Genomic DNA, 23860 nt, shown 5'->3' on the forward strand with positions numbered 1-23860 from the left:
ACACACACACACACACATACACACACACACACACATACACAGGGAGAGCCTAAGGGAGAGAGCTCACCTCCCGGGCTGTCATTACTCTATAAACTGCCCTGTTTCCCATCTCCTCCCTCCGCCCTGCCTCCCACTGAGCAACACACACACACACATACACACACACACTCTCTCTCTCTCTCTCTCTCTCTCTCTCTCTCTCCCTCCAGTTAGCCTGCAATTATTGCCTAAAAGAGAGGGAAGGAATGACAGAGTGGAGGAGGAATGGAGAGAGAGAGAGAGAGATAGAAGGACAGAAGAGATGAAGGGGGAAGATGCTCTGATTAATTACTAAACAGCAGGTAGCATTAAAGCTAGTTACTATTTTGATAATCAATTAAGCCGTTGTTTGCTGCTTTACTTGATTTATTTTTTAAAAGTAATAGAACTCGGACATGAATAAAGTGTATTGTTTGCGTGAAGATTCTTTATTTCACGTCATGTGCTGTGTAAAGTCTGGCATGTCTCATTTAAATATGATTTGAATTGCATGTCACTGAGAGCTGATGTATTGTCAAGATTTACTGTTTTGAGTATTTTATATATCCAGTTGCAGTAATGGTAGGAAATCCAGAAAAATCGGGGTTTTGCTCTGCGCTAACCGTACATCGAGGGTTGTGTCATTGTTTAATCGTGGGTAACCATGGGTTAAACATTAAACTGCGTTCCTCGTCACAAGGATATTTATGCTACAGATGTTCTGAATCAAACTATTATTGCTGTTTACTGTAAACCTGAGTTTCGTTATGATAGACACACAGCAGGACTCAGAGTTGAGCAAACTAACAGAACCAGGTTATACCGAGATTTTGTGAAAAAGAGCGTAAATAACAGGCTAATCACGTAACTGTAGAGAAGCATGCTGTTTATTCAGAGGTCTGTTCTTTTCATGTGGTCGTCGTCGTGCTCTCGTACTGGACAGGGACGGCTGAAATGAAGATTTCTGTTCTGCATCACATCGCCAGCTATTCATTTTCAGTGACATCAGTGCCATTAGTTGCTTTTTATTAATAAAGAATCATTCTTACACTCTTCATAGAAAACTGTGCGTGCGTGTGTTTGACAGAGAGAAGAGACAGTCCACTTTTCTTGAATCCGTGGTCCAGATGGCACAGAGGTGATAAGCACACAAAGGAAGCGTGGACTGTATTACACTCAGATAGGCCGTGTGCACACATATGCGTGTGTGTGTGTGTACGTGCATGTGTGTGCGTGTGCATGTATATTTGCTTGTGTGTGTGTGTGTGTGTGTGTGTGTGTTTAGGCTGGAGGCAGTACATGTCTGTGTGTGAGTACCGGGGTTGTGTGTTGCTCCCTCGCTCCCAGAAGAGCAGCAGGAGGAGACCTGAACTAGACTGGTGGCCATGTGGGAGTCTGGAGGTCTGGTGTGGTTCTCAACACTGCGCCTTTCCCAGAGGCCTTTGGGAGTCGCTACAGTGGTGCAACAGCTGTCCAGGGCCACACATTTCCCTAACGGAAGCAGACACAGAGCAGGTCTATGACACACGTGCGTTTGAGCGAATGAGTCCTGTGCTTTCAAATACTACATTAAAAATAAGATATTTAGCGTCATTCTACATCTGTACATCACTGTGTATAATTACAGTAAAGCGAGGAGCCTAGTGAACACAAAACAGGTTATGTCTGTGTTGTCTAATCTTTCAGTGCATCAGTCATTAGAAGCCTTTGCTTTCATAAAAGAGAAGCGAGGGATGATGAGAGGAGGACAGGAGGAGACAAAAGGCGAGAAGAAAGAGTGGATTTGATTAAAGGGATGTGTTCACTTACACTCTCTGTATGTTCCTATTGGAGAGGGCTGAGGTTAGCCCTACTTTATACGTCTATACTCCTCTCTCTTTCATCTAGCTCTCACGCTTCACTCCTTGCTTAATGTATCGCTTTCCGTTTCTCTTCACTACAAAGGCTAATCGCTGCCCTGTTTGTTGATGCACATCTCATTTGTACGGCTTTACAATTAATCACACACTAAGCAAAATCAAAGCGCTGGCCTTGCCAATTAGTTGATCACAAAAGGCCATAATTCAGGCATTTAGTTTAGCAGTAGCGTGCTCAGTCAATGATTTTAAATCACTGAAATGTTCTCACTGTGTGCTGACCGGGCTGAAAAATCATCCCTGTTCCCTCAGCGTGTGCAGTGGCTGTGTGTTAAGACCACGACTTTTTTAATTACATACAACCGTCGCCATATCACTCATAATAATTACAGTTATTATTTTTCAACAGAATAATAACAGGCGTAGTTATTGTTGCTGATTGTGTTCGTGCTTATTATGTTCATAGTTTAGGATCTTTACTTTAATACAGAGGAACTTTTAAGACCCATTCAAAGCTTTTCTCAAGCATTTTAATTGTCCTTTTCTCTGACCTGTTCTACGGATATTTCCCTTTTCTCACAAATATGCATCCAGCAAAATGCGCTCCTGTTTTCTTGCCTAATAAGCATAAATCATCATCATCTAACATCATGCTATAGTAACAGAGCAGAGTGATTGTACAGGGATTCAGAATAAATCATTAAGAAAAATAGCTTGATACTAAAAAATATATGAAGAGTGTATTTTACCAGGCGTGTTAATTGCTTCTGCCAGACCCTTAAGAAGGAGATTGCTCCTTGGTCAAAGCCCGGTGCTATCCACTGCAAATCCAGCACAGACAAATGGACAGCACTTGTTGGTTCCAGTTTAGCCCACTGCTTGAAAGTAGTTTACCAGTAATTATGGCTATTACAATGCTCAAGTCTATCAGCAAGACAGCAGAGCATTAACACCACAAACTCGTACCATAGCGCTGTTTAATTCAGGAATCTGATTGGTCAGAGGCGGTGATTAATTTCCCATCACAGATTTATAATAATGTCCTCGATCTAAATACATTATTGTTGCTATAGTAACAATGCTGGGATTTAGTGCACATTAATTGTTGATATGGCGAAGGTTTCTGGGAGGAGCTTTTTTGACGGCGTATTTTTTGAGGCAGAGATCGTAACAATAGCACCGTGCCCCGAAGTTTTATTCCTTAATTACCTCCTTTATCTTAATTCCCTCTTTTCTTTTAATGCAAATATTATTCCTCAACAGTGGCTTCTTTACAGAGAGAACAACATGGCCAGGGCGGTTATGAATTCCTGCAAATCACCATGTAAACTACTGGCCTATTGAATGAATACAGCTTCATGCTATTATGCAGCTATGGTATTGTGTACATGCTTTTCTGTAAGAGAATAGAGATTTACAGTAGTCATGTAGGTAGGGAGCTTTAGGTTAAAGGTTTTCTCTATTCATCTGCTTTAGCTTAATTCCTTTCTTCTCTCATGGCTGGACTTGTGTGAAACTGTAAAAGTCAACGTGGAGCTCTAACCCGTCAGCATGGTAGATGTTTATAAGTAGGAGTTTCTAGAATATTCAGTTTTCCGAATATGCATTTCAACTTCAGCCATTCTCTCTTCGACATGCAGATTTGATAGACATGATATCCCTCCACCTCACACGAACACATGTTCAGTTATTGTTCTTTCTCACCAGATATTTAGACACACAGTATGTACACACACACACACATTGAGGTTAATGAGCAGAGGGCAGGTGTGTTTGAGGCATTCTCTGGTCTTAATGAACACCAAGGGCACCTCAGGTCCCTGTGGTCACCCACGCATTACTGCTGTTGTAGTGCCATTAGGGACGCGTGTGTTCCTGCTAGCATGATTTCTATGTGTTTCTGCCAGTACACTCTACAAAACAACCTGACATACCATCCATCATCCATTTCCCCCCATTGCTCTGCTGTTAGATTTCCATAAGCTGGTCATGTCGGGTAGGGCAGGGTGGATTTGCATGGTCTGTGCTGTCTAATGAACAGGCCTTTGGGAGCCGGAGGAAACTGCGGTACTCTAGGAAGAAACTACTGAGCCACACACTGTCACTACTAAATGCCCTAATTTAGTATCCAGTCAGCATTTTCGCTTGCCAAAATATTGTGACCCCATTTCATTAAAGCATGCCCTTTTTCCATTCTTTTTCTTTTGTTGAGCAGCACCATGATGTTATCTGCCAAAGAGGCAGGTAAATTAGGAGTCACTGAGGAGTCACTTTCTACTGCCAAATTTCAACCCAAGAGAAATCAGACAGCAACGTATTTTTTTTTTTGTTTGTTTTTGTTTTGATGCCTTACTCATTTACACTAAGCCTAAAACAGTCATAATGAGGCTACGGTATAAAATATCAGCTTTAAGTATATGGATTAATGACAGATTCCTTTCAAAATTGCATTTGAATGTCAAGTACTTAAAGGATTAGCATGTGAATGCATACAAATGTTATGTAATGAACCAAGCAACCTAATCAAGGATAATCATATAGTTAATATAGTAATAGGATAGTCAGCTTCAGGCACAGCGGTGCAGCAGGTAGTGTTTCTGCTCCACAGCTGGATGGCCTCTGGTTTGATCCATATCCTCTCTCTCTGCCATGTTGGAGTCAGTGTGGCTTTCTCTGGGTTCTCCAGTGTTCAGTTCAATTCAACACCCATGCACGTTGTCGCAAAGCAGCTTTACAGGAATGTAAAAAGTCACAATAAAAATGATAAAGTATTTATCCCTGATAAGCGAGCTGCATCCTTCCACATTCTGTAAAACATACTGGTAAGGTGGAGTGGTAGCTATGCTATCTCGCTCGCGATTGAGAAAGAAAGTGTGTGCATGATGCCTTGTGATGGACAGATGTCTCGGCGATGTGGATCCACTGCAACTCTGACCAAGATAAAACATTTTTTAGGCTAGATTTCCACTTCTAATTCTGCAGTCTATAGTGACTATTTTTATACTGTATATCATAACATGATGGACTTTTGAGCCTATGTAGTGAACAAAAATGTGCATGTAGTATATTTAGAAAATGTCAATTTATTTCTTTTTTTGGCCATCAAGTGATGTTAGCCCAAAAACATTAGCAATAATTTCTTTCTAAAACTAGAAAGTATGATTCAGAATACCTTTCAGATAGATTTATTTATTTGTATGAATGTTTGCCTGCCTTATAGGAACTACAGCTAATTTTCCCCAACTCCATTTTAAGGTAATATAGATACAAGATAATTGGACATTTGGTTGCGAAGTTGTTCCTTGAACAGCTGTGTGTCATTGCATCATTAGTTCATGCGCTGCATCATTAGTTCTTTCACGAGAGAAAGCGGAGTTCATTCTAAATGTGGCCCTCGCATCTTTTTTGTCTAAGATTAAGAGTGTGTCAGTGGCAGTCAAAACAAAATGAAACTTCGAGGCCCAAAGCTGATTAAATCAATTCGAAACACCCAAAGATGTCAAGTGCGTCAAAATCAACGGTTACATTTATAACTTTCGGTCATGAAGAAAAGCTTGATGAACGCTTGATTGGTGTTGAGGAATATGAGGTTTCCTTAAACGTGCATAAAAGTGTCAACGGATCAACATCACAACAACTTCCACAAACTGTATTGTATTTCAGATGAAGTATGGTTTAAAGGGATTTTGTCTAAAATGTCACCTGATTGTTAAAGCACAGAAAATGGAGCATTATTAGTCAAGTGTCAGTGTGAGGATTTCAACCCCTGGTCACAGTGCAGATACACTCAGGTTGTGTGGTTAGTTAGAGACCGCACTATAAATGAGCAGAATGATCACGTTATCCCTGCAGTTTGTGTTTGTGTGTTATTTGTATTGCCTGGTAATGCTCCGTCTGTGATCATCGCTTACAGATAGCATCTGAACAACTCCTAGATCTCCAGTGCTGCTAGATCCGAGATTAAAGCTGTCTGTCTGACACCATCACTCATCATCTCCTCCTCTCAGTGTGGGTGTGGGGGGAATGAAAGAGAGAATGAGGTGTTCAGTTAACATTCCTATCTATTAAACCTGGGCTCTTTCATTCTGTGCCTCTGTCTCTGTCTCGCTTGTGCTGTCTCTCTCTCGCTCTCACTCTCGCTTGTGCTCTCTCTCTCGCTTGTGCTCTCTCTCTCTCTCTCTCTCTGTCTCTCTCGCTTGTGTGCTCTCTCTCTCTCTCTCTCTCTCTCTCTCTCTGTCTCTCTCGCTTGTGTGCTCTCTCTCTCTCTCTCTCTCTCTCTCTCTCTCTCTCGCTTGTGTGCTCTCTCTCTTTCTTTCTCTCTATCTATCTATCTCTCTCTCTCGCTTGTGTGCTCTCTCTCTCTCTCCCTCTCTTTCTTTCTCTCTCTCTCTCTCTCTCTCTCTCTCTCTCTCTCTCTCTCGCTTGTGTGCTCTCTCTCTTTCTCTCTATCTATCTATCTATCTATCTATCTATCTATCTATCTATCTATCTATCTATCTATCTATCTATCTATCTATCTATCTATCTATCTATCTCACTTGTGCTCTCTCTCTTTCTCTTTCTTTCTTTCTTTCTTTCTCTCTCTCTCTCTCTCTCTCGCTTGTGCGCTCTCTCTCTCTCTCTCTCTCTCTCTCTCTCTCTCTCTCTCTCTCTCGCTTGTGCTCTCTTTCTCTCTCTCTCTCGCTTGTGCTCTCTTTCTCTCTCTTTCTCTCTCTCTTTCTCTCTCTCTCGCTCGTGCGCTCTCTTTCTCTCTCTCTCTCTCTCGTGCTCTTGATTGTGCGTGCTCTCTCTCTCTCTTTCTCTCTCTCTCTCTCTCTCTCACTGTGTTTATTTACAGGATTATTATTATTATGTTGCACCGTATGAAATGATCCCAATAAAATCTTTGACGGATTCTGTGACAACGTGTGATAATCTTGATGTCAGACTATACGATGGAAGGGCTTTAAGGATAGTCCTGCAGTTAAGGAAAATTATGATGTTCTCTATGATACATAATCAATCATGGTGATCCAGGCTCATGCAGAAAATAAAAAGAAACGGAAAGAGAGCCTTGGGTAATAAGTATGTATTTTTCTGCCTTTTAACTTACATTTGGCCAGTGCCACTACTGTATTATCTGTATCTGTCCTGTGCTTTTTGCCCCATCCTCCTATTGATATGAGTGTTGTAGCAGCAGTTTGTTTAATTCAAACTTTCAGCCAGAACTTTATCTTCTGCTGTCTTGGGCTGCAGTGGCACTGACTGCAGTCGGTGAGCATTAAGCACATTGTGCACTTTGAGATCAGTAATCTTAACCACAAGAAACAAGTTCTTGTAAGACGTGCGGTCTTTGAGTGTGACAGTAAAATTGGGCCGAAAATTGTGCAGTGTAAAATCCGGCTTAACTCTGTCACGTCTGTGTGAGCGCTCGCACATATCCATGTAGCTAAAGTCATAAAACAGATTTTATAACCGAGTGAGATACTGCTCTTTTTTCTCCCTCATGTCTATAATCTAAGGTGACTAATCTGTCAGACAGCAGACTACGTGCGCACACTTATAGGGAGGCTGTATGACTTCATATTTATAAATAAAAGCAATATAAAAGAAGGTGATTAGTGTAGGCGAATGCGTGTCTAAATGTGATGTGGTGTAATTGCAAGGTTGAAAGATGTTTTTTCCTTCTGTTGCTCATAACTTACATCATTCATCTACAACAACTCCGCACACCTCTGCTGCTTGTTTCTCTCTTTCTGTATAGTGGAACTTGTTAAAGAGGTCAGGGTTTGATCTTTGTTTATGGAATGCCTGGAAAATTGACCACAGTTCAGGGGGAGGAGCCAGACCCCAGAGGGTGTGACCCAAAACCGAAGAGGAGGGATTAGAGAGGAGGGTGTGGTCTAATCTAGCAGGAAAGAAGACCTATGTTAATGGAGTGGAGATGTTACAGAGAAGAGGGTGTGTGTGGCTTGTAATTACAGAGCGAGAAGATAGAGGATGCAGTTGTCTGTAGTAATACAGACGTGTCTGAAGGTGTGGCACGTGGCTATAAGGGGGGTGTGGCTTGTCACTGTACAGCACTTACTAGTCTGTGAGGGGGGAAAAAAAAAGAGGAAGTGAAATAGAGGGCAGGTCATGTGACTTCACAGCAGCTGTTAGATTGAGAGACAGAGCGAGACAGAAGGAGTATGTGTGTGTGTTTGTGTGTTTGGCTGCAGGGAGTAAACGAGTGTGAGGTGCTGTGCTGCCGGGATGAGGGAGAAGATCAAGTAAGCAGCCTTGAGTGCTGTGGTTTGTTTTTAATAATAGAATAAAGACTGTACAGGACAGTGCTGTATGCAGATGACTGGACACTGAAGGTTTTGGAGTAAACCAGTAGGTAGGTCTGGATTAGATAAATAATACTATTTGAAAATCGAAGCATTCAGTATGTCCATATATGGATGTCTCTTTCTAGAATTGATTTGTTTCTTGTCATGTTTTCGAAGGGACTGTTCATATTTTTACATTTCCACCTGCATGACCCGTGTGTGTAGTGAATCTGAGCAGAGTGCGTGTGTGTGTGCTGTGTTTACATGTGTGATGGAGATTCTAGCCGGAATGAACTTTCACTTTAGGGGAGTCGGGGGACATACTTATGCTAACTAGAGCCCCTAATGTGGCTAGTGTCATTAATAATTGCTCCCCGCAGTTCAACACGAGGGCAGACGGGAGCAGAGTTTGCTGTCGTAGAGTTTATGATGAATGTGAGTGAAGTGACCACTGACCCGGGGTGAAAGATATGGCAAACTCGTACACAATACATCACAGTAGTCAAAGCAGCAACATTTAAAGGACAAGTTCTCAGTAATAATTTCTGTTTAGTGTGTACAAAAAAAGAACTGATGGATGCAGGAATAAAAGGGTAAATGTATTTTAATACACTAAGTTACTAGTTATGGACTTGGTCAGTGTTTTATACTGTAAATATTTACAAACATGCTTAGAAATCCAGAGCTCCTTTTGGCTTGGCCATTGAGATGACCCTTTAAAGCACATGTTCCCACTAAAAGAAACTAAAAACTCGATCAATGATGTATGAATTATATCTCTCACCCCCATCAGTTATTATTTAAGCCACACTGTGTTGTTGTAGTAATATATTTAGTATGATGCACATACATACATGTGAACTTTTTTTTAATGCATCACTAATAATATATCTAATATTTAGCATCCTCTGTCTGGTCAGTTAGTAAACACTCATTCTGAGTTCAACCTCATTTTCTGTCACGGTCAGCTCTTTAACCTGCTCCGTACTCTTTCTCATTTTCTAATTGGCTTTTTGATAAAAGTACCTGCCAATTGAATACATGTAAATGTAAATGAAGTTTACACACTCATCCATTATATTGTCATGCACATATTGTGAGGCACCATGCGCTTCCCATATTCATGAAGCATTCCCTGTAGGTTTTATCGATGCTGCTGAAGTATGGTATTGATTTCCTCAGGAGGTGTAGTTAAATCCATCAATTATTTTTTTTTTTTTGGTAAAGAGAGGTCTATTATCTCTGCATTAACTAAGCTAGAGAGACGTCCGGTTAAGCATTCTCTACAGAAATGCAGTGATGATGTATCACTGAACGAAAGACGAGCTGATATACATATGACCGAGATGCTTATAAAGATTCTACAGTCCTTTGTGGTGTAGGAAACAAAATACCAACAAGCTTAGCATTGAATCTACAAATCTCCGAAACTGTGCTGGGGCGATGATCGGCATTCATCCAAACGATATTCCCTCAGCTGGTTCTCACAGTGATGATAGTGATGGAGAGCAGTGTCTCTCCCATATGTGCTAAATCGCATTCAGATCTGCTGTCTGAGAAAGCCATAGCATATGATTGACATTTGCATACACATCAACTCATTCAGGCTTTGAGCTCCGTGAATGTGGACATTGTTTTCCTGGAAGAGACCACTCCCATGAGGACAGCAAGGTTTTGTCGGAGGATAAAGGTGATCAGTCAGAACTTACAGTGACCCAATCCAGGTCATGAAATCTGTCCCCACAGCAGAACAGAGCTGCCAGGTTTCCCTTTAATTTGTCAGTCGTGTGTGTGTGTGTCTGTGTGTGTGTGTATGTGTGCGTGTGCTTGTGTGTGTGTGTGTGTGTGTGTGTGTGTGTGGATGCGCCATTGAGAAAGTAAACAGGTAAGAGGTCATGGCCCTGTGTGACAGTGTCGCTTGTCTTTGGTACACATGCACACATGCATTTAAATTTCAGGATTAGTTAAGCCTTTTTGCTTACGGTGACTGGAATGCAAATTCGAATGTAAATGATCACATTTAAATCTCTCTCTCTCTCTCTCTCTCCCATCCTCTCTTCTCTCTGACCCCTCCCCCATTGCTCTTCTCTCTTCTTCAGGCATGAGCCATGAGCCAAAGTCGCCATCGTTAGGAATGATCTCCACGGCAACACGCACCACGGCGACCGTCAGCCCTCTCACCCCCTCCCCCATCAGCGGCACGGTCCTAGCCAATGGGAACACTGCTTCCCAGTCCGCTCACTCCGGATTTGCCGCGGCTCTCCGCAAACTGGCCAAGCAGGCGGAGGAACCCAGAGGTGGGTGTGTCCTCTCGACTGCCCTCTTTTGTATTTGTTCTTTTCTCCACCCCTTTCTTCATCACTCCATACATACAGCCTGACTCTGACTTTTAATACATCAGCAGATTTATACGCTTTTACAACATATATTTTACTTTAAATTTTACATTTCACATCCTGTTCTCATCTGTCCATCATGCATCCCTCTGCCTCTTCCCCCATTTTTTCATACTCTTTCTGCCCAACTGGTGCTGTATGGCAGCTGAGCAGTGCCGGTTGGAGGCTATTTGAATGCCCTCGTCTCTTCTCCAGCACTTGTCTCTCTGAAACTATCCGTCTGTTTAAAGATCCGTGCAGTTCTACAATATGCTGAGCCTCGTGAAGCCTTAACTTCAGTCGATATCACATGTCTTGTGCGGAGAGATCTAATCTGTGCACCTTGCTGCTGCCTGCAAAAAGTCTGATTGTCTTTTTTTTATTTTTTTTATTTTGGTACCCTTTTTTTAACACCAGGGTCTATTACAATGCCATCCCTATTTCCACCTTAGCTCTGACCTTTGAGGTTTATTGCTCGTGCGCAGTTCATTCAGATATTCTCACTGTAGTCTTGTAGGTGTTATGACTCAATCACTAGATTTATCAGCATCTGCAGTTTGGCTATTTTTGATGCTTGCTATAATGATACACCTGAAAACTACACCTTTGTGCTCGTTCTACAGTGGCTTTGTTTGCAAGCTACTAAACACGTCAGTGTGGGGGACCGAAATGGACTAGACGGTGTGCTAAAATATCGAATATCTTTTTTGCTTTTATTAAAAAAGGAGAGTTTGCATCTCTTTACTGTACGTAGCTAATTTCTTCATTAACATCGTGTGTAAGTTGTGTTCTTATGTGTGGATAGATTTATCCGGTATTTTTCTTTATCAGTAATTAAAATGTAGTTTTCTGGTGTACAAAGTCAGTTGATGAAGAGTAAATATCTTTCACTGCAGTTTGTTAGTATGTGCAGTACAATATGGAGAGGAAGCACACTTCTGACCGGATCTGCACTTCCGTTCATTATAATACAGGTGTATAAAGTAAGTGTATTCATTCAGCCGATCATTTTCTTGTTAGCGCCAAATCTTTCAGTATCCGTAACTATAGAGCCATTATAGTAATATATTATTTTAATAATATTAGATGGAAATCAGATATTCAGCAAATGTAAGTTTGTAGTATATAGAATTAAATGTGGCTACGCAGTAAAAGATCAGTTGTTACAATTGGTCCAGGTTTTACATTTTTACACACACACTCTCTCTCACACACACACACACTTTTACACTGCGCTCCAAGGTCTGTTGCTGTGGTCAGATCACACGGAATAGATTTGAATAATATTTGCATGTGGATTTGACGGATTTTGCTGGCACATTGTTGAGGTCCCCATCTGTCTGTGTGATTGTGTTCTAGCCACAGCCAAAGACGAGACTCACAGATACACCCACCCCCACACACACACACACACACACACACACACACACACATATACTCACACACACACATACTCAAGTGCACACATACGTGTGCACTCTTTGTTTTTTAATGATAGTTTGACACGTGGTTGAGCTCGTGTGGAATTTGCCGCTAGTCATCAAACTAGCATGCTGCAGTAAATGAATTTTATTATTTTATTTTTTTCAGCCACAAGCTGCAGATGAAAGGCAGAGGTCAGGAGAGGGCTGCTGGAGAGAGATATGGCTGAACTGATTAGGTTATTTAAGGAATCACTTCATTTAAAACTTGAGGAGTAAAAAACTTCTGGGAGAGTACTGTCGGCTGTTAAGAGGTGATTATGGCGCTGGCCTCTCTGAGCATCATTGAACTAGCTCTGCTCCCAAAACCCCCATCGTAGAGACTGGGTGTAGTTTATTGAGCTTATTAATAAAGAAACCTCAACCTTTCAAGGGGCAGCTAATGAATCTTCTCAAGCCAGAATCTCTTCTCATCTGCCTTTTAGCTGACTGCTTTCATTTAGTCTTTTTTTCCCCTGTTTTATATATAATATCTGTTTCTTTCATTTCTTTCTTTATTCATTTTCCAAATGAGACAACTCGAGCACGGAGCTGAGCGGATGACGGTTGAACATATTCAAGCTTTTCTCTGCTTCTGTGGTAAAGGTGCAGTTCAGGGCTAATGATGTGAGGAAAAAGATCATATCACAATTCTATAATTCTATATGACGCAATATGTGTCGCGGTGTATAAGCTTTCTCACTGTCCTCCGTACCATGTGAAACGTTGAAAAAAAAATCTGGTTTTATTTTCTATATTTTAAAAAAGAATTTTTTTATTTAAAATAAACATTATATATATTTACCTGCTTCCACTTAGCTTATAATTATATAAAAAAGATTCTTAAAAAATCATATAAAAACATATAATGACATCTATAACGTTTTAGAAAAGCATATTGCGCCATAATTTATCATGATGGAGATGTTGAATCGTATCACATCGCTCAGTCTTGTGTTTGTTTACCACAGACAACAAAGACAATATTTTCTTGTATTAAAAAGGAAATTTTACTATTTTAATGGCAAACTTCATCCCAAAGGTGTTCTATCGGTTAAAGTCAGGACTCTGTGCAGGCCAGTCAAGTTCCTCCACACCAAACTCTCTCATCCATGTCTTTATGGACCTTCCCTTTGTGCACTGGTGCTCAGTCATGTTGGAAGAGGAAGGAGCCATCCCTAAACTCTTCCCACAAAGTTGGGAGCATGAAACTGTCCAAAATGTCTCGGTATGCTGAAGCATTAAGAGTTCCTTTCACTGGAACTAAGGGGCCAAGCCCAACCCCTGAAAAACAACACCTGAATTCAATGATTTGGAGGGGTGTCCCAAAACTTTTGGCAATATAGTGTATCTGTATAACTTTCCTTTTCAGACGTGGGACTGTTTTTGTGTGGGCAGATTTTCTAGTTATGTGTATGTTGATTTCTGTTTGATGATGACTAGATGCCACAGACCTTGTTTTACCAGAATGACATGTTACTGTATTGCTTCAGATGTAAGAACTCCTAGGTAAGGATCACCTTGTTCAGCCTTTCTCTCCTGTCTTTATTGTTCAAGAGTAAAAGCAGTAGTTTTGAATTTGCATCATGTATTTCTAACAGCAGATGACGACTGTAAACCTCTTCACACTGCCATTACGAGCGAGTATTGAGTCACGCAGTGTGTCAAAGTTCTTGTCGGTTGCTATCACACACGCTGTAGATGCACTGAGTGTAGGCTTGGGGTGATTTATGATAGTATCAGGATTAACAGATAGATTTCAAATATCAGGTTGATGTAATACCAAGTTGATTTAAATGTCTGTTGGAAAACGTGCCGTCTGCAGCTTTAAGATGGACACAACTAGATTGCGGTGTGTCTCGTAATATGTTTCCTTTTAAATGCTATATGAACAATAGCCTGCTGTCTGACACCTAGATATCTTCCTCTGATGCATCTTACCTTCCCTTGTCCATGTTTGTCAGATTGATAAAGCCACGAATGTTTTATCTGCCAGAGAAACGTTCTGAGTAAATCCTGAAATTGAGACGATTTGAATATAAAATGGACTAAATGATAATGCTAGCCTAGCAGTTACAGCTGACTTGCAACCAGTTTCCAGGATTTTTTTAACGCCAAATTTTTTCCAACACGTTAGATATGCCTGGCCACACCCTTTCAGATAGTAAATCCGCATGCGACTCGACCGTCAGGCTACGCTAGTTTAGAGGGAAGTACATGATAGGATGAAGTTAAATTGCATGTAATCTCACAAGCCCAGTGGCCAGCAGTTTCTGCTTGATAGCAATAGATTTACTGGTTATTGGGGACCGGCAGTCTCTCTCTCTCTCTGGCAGACCTCACTGGTGATCTCCTGCTTATTGAAACAGAACCTTAACCTTTGAGACACCTCTGGTAGCTGATTACTTTCCCAGTCATTTTTTGTAGGAGGAACGTTTTTATACATCACTATTTTTAGCTTTGGCTATTGATCTGTTAGTTTCTTCCTATTGGCTTTGATTAAATAGAGACAGGGGAGTGAAAAAGTGCTGGAATGTATTGACTGCTCCTGCTTTTTTTAGCCGTGTGATGAAGTAGTAGCTGTGTACCTGACTCAATAGGATTTCTTGACTAATTGCTGTTGGCCCTCTAGTGATTACTGAGCTATATAATGCCTGTCTCTTGGTCTGTGGATTTGCCCCTCTTCCCTCCCTCCCTCCCTCCCTCCCTCCATATCTCTCTCTCTCTCTCTCTCTCTCTCTCTCTCTCTCTGTCTCTCAGTAGTTTATTTTTTCAGCAGCGCCTCTGCATGGCTAAGCTCATTTGGGAAAACTGCCGCTGACTAGAGTTATTCTCCTTTGTTGACTTATGCATATTTGTGTGTGTGTGTGTGTGTGTGTGTGTGTAGATCAGTGGCTGCTTGGACTACAGCTTTGGCTTAATCAAAGGCCACAGAAAAGCAGATTTTCTCTGACCTCCTCAGGGAGTAGCCCACTTTAAAGCGATTGAGCATTGGCTTAGAGTAATACACTCACACACATACAGTATACACGTGGTTAACAGGGACTCACAATTTAAGACAGATCCTTAGACACACACACACACACACACACACACACACAGTTATCACCTCTGTGCAAAGACAGGCACCCAGAGAGGGGTTGACCTACTTTGCTCCTATTGTTGGGTGGCTCAGACAGGTGCTGTGAACAGGGGGGTACGTTTTGTGTTTGTGTATATGCATGTTTGTGTCATTGAAGTCATTTGTCTCTCTCTCTCACACACATACACACACGCTCACACACACACACACACACACACACACACACACAAACACACACGCTCACACATATACACCATGTTAAACTGCTTATCAGGGTCTAGCTGGATTTATTTTACCATTGGTGATTTTGTCTATTGTTCTGAATGTCTACACACACACACACACACAGCGCACTGCAATGGGTTCTCTTTGATACAAGTAAATGAAGCAGATTAATGGTGAGCAGAGCTTGTGTATATATGACTGCATTTCACTGTTTGTGTACGTGTGTGTGTGTGTGTACTTGTGCGTTCACTGCAGGGAGATTTTAATCACTGTTTGTTTCTGTAGCTTTGTAAACTGGCATCTGATCTGTCATTGAGAAGAGGGCTTTGTTAGCGAGGAGGTTGGCAGTCAGGAAGTGATGATGCACATACACTTATCTGACAGCCTGCTTGTGCTTTCTGGCACACACACACACACACACACACACACACACACACACACACACACACACACACACACACACATACAGCATCTCTACTTCTCTATTTATCTCATCTTTTATCTCTACGTTTTCAATGCTGTTTTTTTTGTTTCTTTTTTCTGGATTGCTGGGAGATTTGTCATCTGCATAGCTTCTCACTGAGTGCTGAGAGGATTTTGCTTTGTGACAGGACTTGTAAAGCGAGTACTGAATAACTTTAGCTGGCTCTATGACTTGATAATGTCCCTCACAAGTTTGACACGTTGTTTGACTTCTCTCTGAATGAAAATGATGATGGATGAGTTGAGTCACACAGCTTTATCCTCACATTATCCTCGAGTCCTGAACTAAAATCATGCTTGTGTTCTTCTTTTTATCCACAGGCCCGATCAGCAGCGAATCATCTCCCGTTTCCTCTCCAGCCACCAATCACAGCTCTCCGGTGGGCACGCCCAAGCGGGTCCCGTTAGTGTCAGGGCCCGGTCTTGGGGCTCCTTCTGCCTCGCACGGTGTGTCCAGTACACCGCCTGTGGTCACCATCGCTCCTACCAAAACAGTCAATGGCATGTGGAGGAGTGAAGGGAGACAGGTGAGACTCAGCTCCTCGTCCCATACATCAGTGCGTCCTAAACGACGTACTACACCCTATGCACCGTGTACTCTACTGTAGAGAGAGAGAGAGAGAGAGATGGAGAGATTTGAAAGATTCCACACTGTTTTCTTCCGGTTGAATAAGTGTACTTGTTTTTGTTGTAATGTTCAGTGTGAACACACTCCTCACACTCCTTCTACTACAGAACAGCATAGAATAGTGCATAAGTATGCAATTTTGGACAAAATAAGGACAAGTCTTTCCTCTCTGTATTTCTACTCTTCTGTATGTTGGAGGTCATGGAAAGGTCACAGTATCACCAGCAATCATCTCTCCTCCTGTACCAGCCATTACAGAAATTCACCCAGTTTGCCTGAGAGCTGTCTAAGCTCTCCACACACACACACACACACACTCTCTCCTCTCTCTCTCCCTCAGGATCTCTTACCTCTTCTGTACCTCTCTCTTTCCTTTTCTCCTCGTGTCTTGTTTTTATCTCTGCTTGTCACTCCTGATGGATGTCTGACTCCATAGTAAAAATGTCTGTAAAGATATGATGTGTTTTTATAAGGACAGAGCCGGATGGATAGAGGTAGAGAGTGTTTTCCACATTCTACCTTTCTACATTCTACCTTTCTGTTAGTGCTTTGAGAACAAATGAATTAATAAAATCCTGAGTGATCACAATAATAAGGAAAGATTGATTGAATAGCTTTAAAGCTACATGGTGTAAAATGGAATGATTTGATCATCTGAATATTGGGAACTGGATAATAGCTACGCAGCTCGTGACGCAGTGTGACTGACTTTCCTGTCAGCGCCACGATATAACAACAAAATCCTGTGGTTTATTACCATCTCAGGAGGAGTTAGGCTTCTAGTGCTGCATTATACTAACAAATTGTCCTTTAATACCAGTGTTTGTTCTGACCATGTGAAGGCCTCCCTCCCGAGCTTACTGAAATGAGTTAAATGTGATTAAGAAGACATGAAAAAACAAGGAGGATCGTCCTCTTAGCTTTGTTTGGTGTAAATCATAAAGCAGCATTAGGTATACAGTACATGAGGCAGGAATGAAGATGGGGTGTGTGTGTGTGTGTGTGTGTGTGTGTGTGAGAGAGAGAGAGAGAGAGGGGTGAGGAAATGCTTATGTGCAGTCCAGTTGTCCAGGGTTAAGTAGGGTTCAGTCAGGGTACAATGAGGTCACAGGGTTTAAGAAAGGGGCAGTATAATAGGGAATGTGGAAAGATGTGGGTTTACTGCTCTCAAGACGTGTGTGTGTGTGTGTGTGTGTGTGTGTGTTAATGGGTTTGATGGGTTTGTTTGTTCAGGCTTGATCTCTCGGTGCTTCTGTGAGCCTGTTTGGCCGTGCAGTCACTGGGGGAGCAGTTCAGACAATGCCCACTTCCCCCGATCAAACCAGGCTTTCTCCACACACACAAAGAGCTTCTGTGCTTCTGCCCAGAGGAGGTGGAGGAAAGGAGCTGCTCTGTTGGCTTTGCTGCCAGCAATAAAGAGGATTTCTTTAAAAAAGAAAAGAAAAGAAAGCTGTGATTCTGGCCCCAAAACACACACACTTAAAGGCTGATTTATACTTGCTGTAACTGTACATAGGCAAGATGGCCACCACGTGTGAACCACTCATTTGACGCGTCGCGTGTGAACGTCCTCAGAATTTAGCGCAGCGGGTCTGAGTGACGTGATGGTAATGTAAAGAGTGAAGGCAGTGTAGCACCATTGCTCACTGTGTAAAGTAACACTGGTCATCACATCGCATGCATCTATACTATTCTAGATTATTATTGAGTAGTGACATCAGGGTTAAACAGCAAGTGTTTGAAGAAGTAGAAGTAGCCTTTATTTGTCATGTATACATTACTGCACAGTGAAATTCTTTCTTTGCATATCCCAGCCTTGGAGGTTGGGGTCAGAGTGCAGTGTGAGCCATGATACAGCACCCCTGGAGCAGAGAGGGTTAAGGGCCTTGCTCAAGAGCCCAACAGTGGCAACTTGGCGGTGCTGGGGCTTGAATTGAAGAATGTTTTCCACTGTTTTGAGCACCTCTGGAGTGTTTAATAATCATTTTCAAATGTAAGGTCAGAGTTTTCGATTTGAGATGCAGCCCAATGACGGCCACTGCGGAAAGTTTGAAAGAGGAACGGAGCTCGTCATCTGTCCGTAATCGCTAAATTCAGTATGACTAGATGGACACAGAGAGATGTTTTGGCTCTGAATTGCCATCTAGTGGAAGCTGCATTTCATCCTCCAGATGTGTAAAAGACACACAAGCGAGTATGTGAACAGTGCTGCTTGCTTAGCTGCTGCACATGCATGTACGCACGTATGCACGGTGAGGATGAAGCATATTTCTGTCTTTAGGTTTAAACAAAACCTGCACATATCCGTCGTCCCGCACTTGTCTGGGTGATGTGGCCTCGTCTCAAGCCAGACAAGGAGTGCTGTAGTCATTAGAAAGCTGCTTTGAATCACATTTCCATGCTAAAAACTCCATGCAAAATATATGTTGATTTGCATTCTTCTGCAGACTGTTCCACATTTTTCTTCTGCCTTGCTAGATAAGGGCAGGGAACAAGAAACAAAAGTCTGTAAGTATGGCTTTCACAGCCATATAGGGTCAGCAATTATTAGAGCCGCCGCTCCTTTTTGTTTAGGAAACCAAAACAAACTGGATAAAAATCAATTATTAGATTTAATTAAGAACAGATTTGAAAGAAATGCAAAACAACTTTGACCCGATATGGTACTTATAGTTAAGATAATAACATTAATCACATTTTTTTGTGTGTGTTCCCAGGCTGAGGCTGCATTGAGAGGCTCTGCTCGAGAACGGCTGCCCTCAGACCCTCCTCCTCCTCCACCTCCTCCTCTTCCTCCGTCGACTCAGGAGAAGAGTGTCTCCTCTCTTCCCCCTCACATCATGGGAGCACCTTATCCTTTTGGCCTGAACCCCAGTGCAGTAATGCAGGATCCTCGTCTACAAGCCCTTAAGTAAGAGCCAAATGTATAGACTTCGTATCATTAATGTTAGCAAATAATTAACATATAATAATCTGTTCATATTTTTGTTTGATAAAGTATTCTCTCTTTCTCTCTCTCTCTCTCTCTCTCTCTCTCCCTCAGTTTATCACGTCAGATGCCTCATGTTCTGCAGTCGGGGGCTGTACCAGTTGGTGCAGTGCCCTTGGGGGCGGTGCCAGAGGAATACCTGCGCAGTGGGTTCCGCCCCTATGGTTCTGCTGAAGACTTGAGACTATCTTCACTCCCGTTAGGGCTGGACCCTGCATACTTTCGCTCAGGATATCTGGCCTACCCTGCCCTATCATCATACAGGTGTGTGTGTGTGTGTGTGTGTGTGTTTCTGTACACCATCATGGTTTCTATGCCTAATGTCCAGCCTATTCTTGTGGAGTTATGTCATGTCCAGAATCTGTAATTGTTTATATAAAACACAGATAACATGAACAACTGAATGCATGATAAGAGAGACCTATTCTTATGATGTTTGTCTATTTGTCTGATTTTATGTCTAGCTGCTTTTGCTAGCATTAATATTAGCAGTGCAGATCTCATTTATTCGTCTTCAGGAAGCGTCTTATACCACGTGTGTTTTTTCCGGATTCTGTGGTTTCCTCCCACTGTCCAAAATCCTGTCTGTAGGTGGATTAGTTACCCTAGGTGTGTGTGTGTGTGTGTGTGTGTGTGTGTGTGTGTGCTGGACCAGCATCTCACCTAGAGTCATGTTTGCATCCTTTGCTGGCATTTTTTGGCATTAATAATATATGCTAAATATATTCATATGTCTATTTCTTTTTAAATGCCCCACATTTTAAAAGCTTATCCACACAAAGAACACACTCTCACAGCATGTCTCTCACTAGCGGCTGAGAAGCAGTGGCTGAAATTGCCTTCAGTGGTGACCTCAGTGTGTGTGTGTGTGAATGTGTGTATATCAGTGTGTGTGTGTATGTCAAGGGGAGGCTGAGAGCTAGGGTTAATGAAATGAGGAGACAGAGATAGTGATGCAGCAGCAGGAGCCACTAATGAGCTGTTCTGTTCCCCTCTTCCCCCCGCCGCTGGGCAGAATGGATGAGTCCCTCTGTTTATCTGCCCTCCGCTCACCCTACTACCAGCTGCCAGCGGGGGGAGCCGTGCCCTCCCTGCATCCCAGCACTGCTCACCTCCACCTGCCAGGGGTGCGCTACCCTGCAGAGCTCAGCCATCAGTCTCTGACAGCCCTGCAGAGCGAGAGGTACACACACACACACACACACACACACACACTCTCACACACACACAGTTTCACTCACAGATATTCACCCAATTTATATTGCTTCCAGGATGCCTGGCTCTGTGTTCCTAGTCAGTTCATCCAAATAGTTGTGAATCAGGCATTGCTCTGGAAAATTTATCCTACATAAACTTAAAATTGGCTGAAGTAAATTGGCCTTGATAGCAATGGTACAATTCTGTTTGTATATGTCACGGTTTTCTCTCTGTAACACATATGTGCCGTGACTTGTACACACATATACATGCATGTTGACGCCCCTGCACACATACACACCCCATGTGGCCTGTAATCTGTTCAACTTTTCCTCCTCATGCTCAGTAGTAAACAGCATCAACACTTCTTGTGTTCCTGTTGCCTCCCTCTGAGTGTGTTCTTTATGTTCCTGTGGAGAGTGTTGCATCTCACACCCTTTGTGTGTGTGTGTTTGTGTGTGTGTGTTTGTGTGTGTGTGAATCTCTGACAGGCTGCAGATGGAGGACAAGCTTCGCCAGCACGAGAGAGAGCGGGAGCGAGAGAAGGAGAGAGCTCACGAGGCAGAGAGAGAGAAGGAGCGAGAGCGTGAGAGAGAGCGAGAGCGGGAACGAGAGCGTGTGCGGGAAAGGGAAAGGGAAAGGGAGGAGGAAAGAGAAAGAGAGAGAGAACTGGAGCGACAGAAAGAGAGGGCAAAAGAAAGGGAAGTTCAGGCAGTCCGGGCCATGGAGAAGCATGTCCTGAGCCAGGAGCTCCATACACACTCTCACACACTCTCTCACAGGCAGCAGATAGAAGACAGAGCCAAGCTTACACCAAACCGAGCAGGTACACAGGTGCACACCTACACTCAGCATTAAATCATAAGCATTGCCAGCTTCAGCTCTAACCACACACATACATGTGATTTACTTATAGTTAATAATTTCAACACGTTTTCCTGGACTAAAAAACACCTTTTGACCCAAATCTCCCATATAATGAAAGTTGTTTGGAAATTACAATTTACAACATGCAACAGTACAAGTACAAACAGTTCATTATACTGGCATGAAGCAGACATGTTCTAATAAAACAATAATGCTTTTATTTACACATGGAACAAATTCAAAGCCATTAGAGAGCTGTTTAGAGGAAACGGCGAAAAGTATATGGGAAATATGGGAAAAGTATTGCCCAGGGTAATCATGCATACTGTAGGTTATATTGCGATATGTAAAGATGCTAGAGTAATTCTTTAGTAAGTTGTAAAAGTACTTTTTCTGTTAGTACTCTTTGTACAGTTAATGCTGATTTATTGAACAGAATGTATTTCCTCCGCAGAGAAAACCAAAGAGGCCACACTCCTGGCCCCAAAGCCTCTGCAGCCTGGCTTGTATCCCTCCCCCAGTGGCCCCGCTCCACTCCCAGTGCCCAGCCTTGTGCCCACCCCTGGAGAGAGGTTAGGGCCAAGTGCTCTGCTGCTCCAGCGCCAGGGAGAGGAGGAGAGATGGCTGGCACGCCAGAGAAGGCTGAGAGTGGACACAGTAGACAGGCAGGGCCTGGCGTCTGAGTGTTCACATCACAGCACAGAGCCAGAGACACATGAACCTCACACAGATTCACAGAGGTGAGATAATTGCAGTACACCTTTTGACCTGGTCACGTTTCTGATTACGGACAGCTTTATGTGGTTCCGAATTACACAGCTATACCTGATCAGCTATAACATTATGACCAGTGACAGGTGAAGTGAATAACACTGATGATCTCCTCATCATGGTACCTGTTAGTGGGTGGGATATATTAGGCAGCAAGTGAACATTTTGTCCTCAGAGTTGATGTTAGAAGCAGGAAAAATGGGCAAGTGTAAGGATTTGAGCGAGTTTGACGAGGGCCAAATTGTGATGGCTAGACCACTGGATCAGAGCATCTCCAAGACTGCAGCTCTTGTGGGGTGTTCCCAGTCTGCAGTGGTCAGTATCTATCAGAAGTGGTCCAAGGAAGGAACAGTGGTGAACCGGTGACAGGGTCATGGGCGGTCAAGGCTCATTGATGCACGTGAGGAGCGAAGGCTGGCCCGTGTGGTCCGATCCAAAAGACGAGCTACTGTTGCTCAAATTGCTGAAGAAGTTAATGCTGGTTCTGATAGAAAGGTGTCAGAATACACAGTGCATGATGTGTCAGAGCTGTTTTGGGAGCAAAAGGGGGACCAACAAAATATTAGGCAGGTGGTCATAGTGTTATGCCTGGTCAGTGTATATCAGCTGTCTGGATCTGGGTTGTTATTTGGTCTTAATTATTAAGCCGTTTTCTTTCTACTTCAGTTCAATTTAGGGAAAAAAAGTTAAATTCTGTTAGATTCTGTAATCATGAAGACATCATGAAGAGGAGGATCATGTGATGTTCTTAGCACAAGATGCTTTATTTACTTACCATACAGCCCTTGATACACTTTTTTGTAGAGATACCCCTACACTTTCAGCTAGCTCAGAAATAATGTTTATATATAATGTAGTAGGGATTGCTGTTTTTAACCACATGTCTTCAAGTTAAACCATACTGATCTTCTTTGGGCCCTCATCTTCTTGAAGTGCCATGATTTTGAAGTACCCTGAGGCAAAAAAAACACACAAAACTAGAAGAGATTCCTAGAAGGAGAGGCGAGACTGCTCCGCTTCCTGTACAAAGATATTGTAGAATGGTGCCATCTTGTGTCCATATTGACTAACTCTGCTTGGTTTCACTCCACACAGGCCTCACTCACGCCACCAGGACTTGAACAACAGAGAGCTACCTCACCACCTGGGAGCACCACCTCCTCTCATCTCCCCCAAACCCACCCCTCCTAACCCTCCCACCACTCTCTGGAATCCCGTGTCCCTCATCAACTCTCCCTCACACACGCGCCGGGCATATGAGCCTCCCTTCCCCCCAAGCCGTCCACCTCCAGGATTGACTAAACCCGAGTGCACAGATAGGAGCCTTCCTCCGAGGACATCTGGCCTCGTCGAGCCCGGCACCTTCCATACAGAGCAGGAGAAGTTGAGCCAGAGCATTCTGAACAAGCAGAGGCTCTCTTTTCCCCTGACTGCTCCCTTTGGAGAGCTGAGAGGAACCAAAAGAGCAGGATCCCCTATCAGAGTCTTCCCTCAGTGTCCCGCACGAGAACCAACACTGGTGTATGATCACGCACTGCAGCAACACAGAACTCTTCTGAGCAAACTTGACCTGGAGGAGAAGAGACGAAAGGAAGCCAGAGAAAAGGGTACAAACT

The 23860-nt window shown here is 42.8% G+C and overlaps 1 protein-coding gene across 7 annotated transcripts in view; it reads left to right on the top strand.

Annotated features, from left to right (window-relative positions):
• The window catches only part of LOC131364649 (genetic suppressor element 1-like), a 69153-nt gene that overhangs the window by 41286 nt on the left and 4007 nt on the right, over nt 1-23860 (top strand). For 6 of the 7 annotated variants that reach the window (XM_058407869.1, XM_058407874.1, XM_058407875.1 and 3 more), the window contains exons 2-9: nt 10267-10464; nt 16114-16319; nt 19138-19331; nt 19464-19673; nt 20425-20592; nt 21098-21432; nt 21928-22213; nt 23340-23851. In XM_058407869.1, the coding sequence (XP_058263852.1) occupies nt 10267-10464; nt 16114-16319; nt 19138-19331; nt 19464-19673; nt 20425-20592; nt 21098-21432; nt 21928-22213; nt 23340-23851 (2109 nt within the window). Of the gene's footprint in view, nt 1-8013; nt 8236-10266; nt 10465-16113; nt 16320-19137; nt 19332-19463; nt 19674-20424; nt 20593-21097; nt 21433-21927; nt 22214-23339; nt 23852-23860 lie in introns of those variants that run through there. The other variant, XM_058407873.1, reaches the window with a different exon arrangement.

Source organism: Hemibagrus wyckioides, linkage group LG14 (assembly GCF_019097595.1).
Source record: "Hemibagrus wyckioides isolate EC202008001 linkage group LG14, SWU_Hwy_1.0, whole genome shotgun sequence".
Lineage (NCBI taxonomy): Eukaryota > Metazoa > Chordata > Actinopteri > Siluriformes > Bagridae > Hemibagrus > Hemibagrus wyckioides.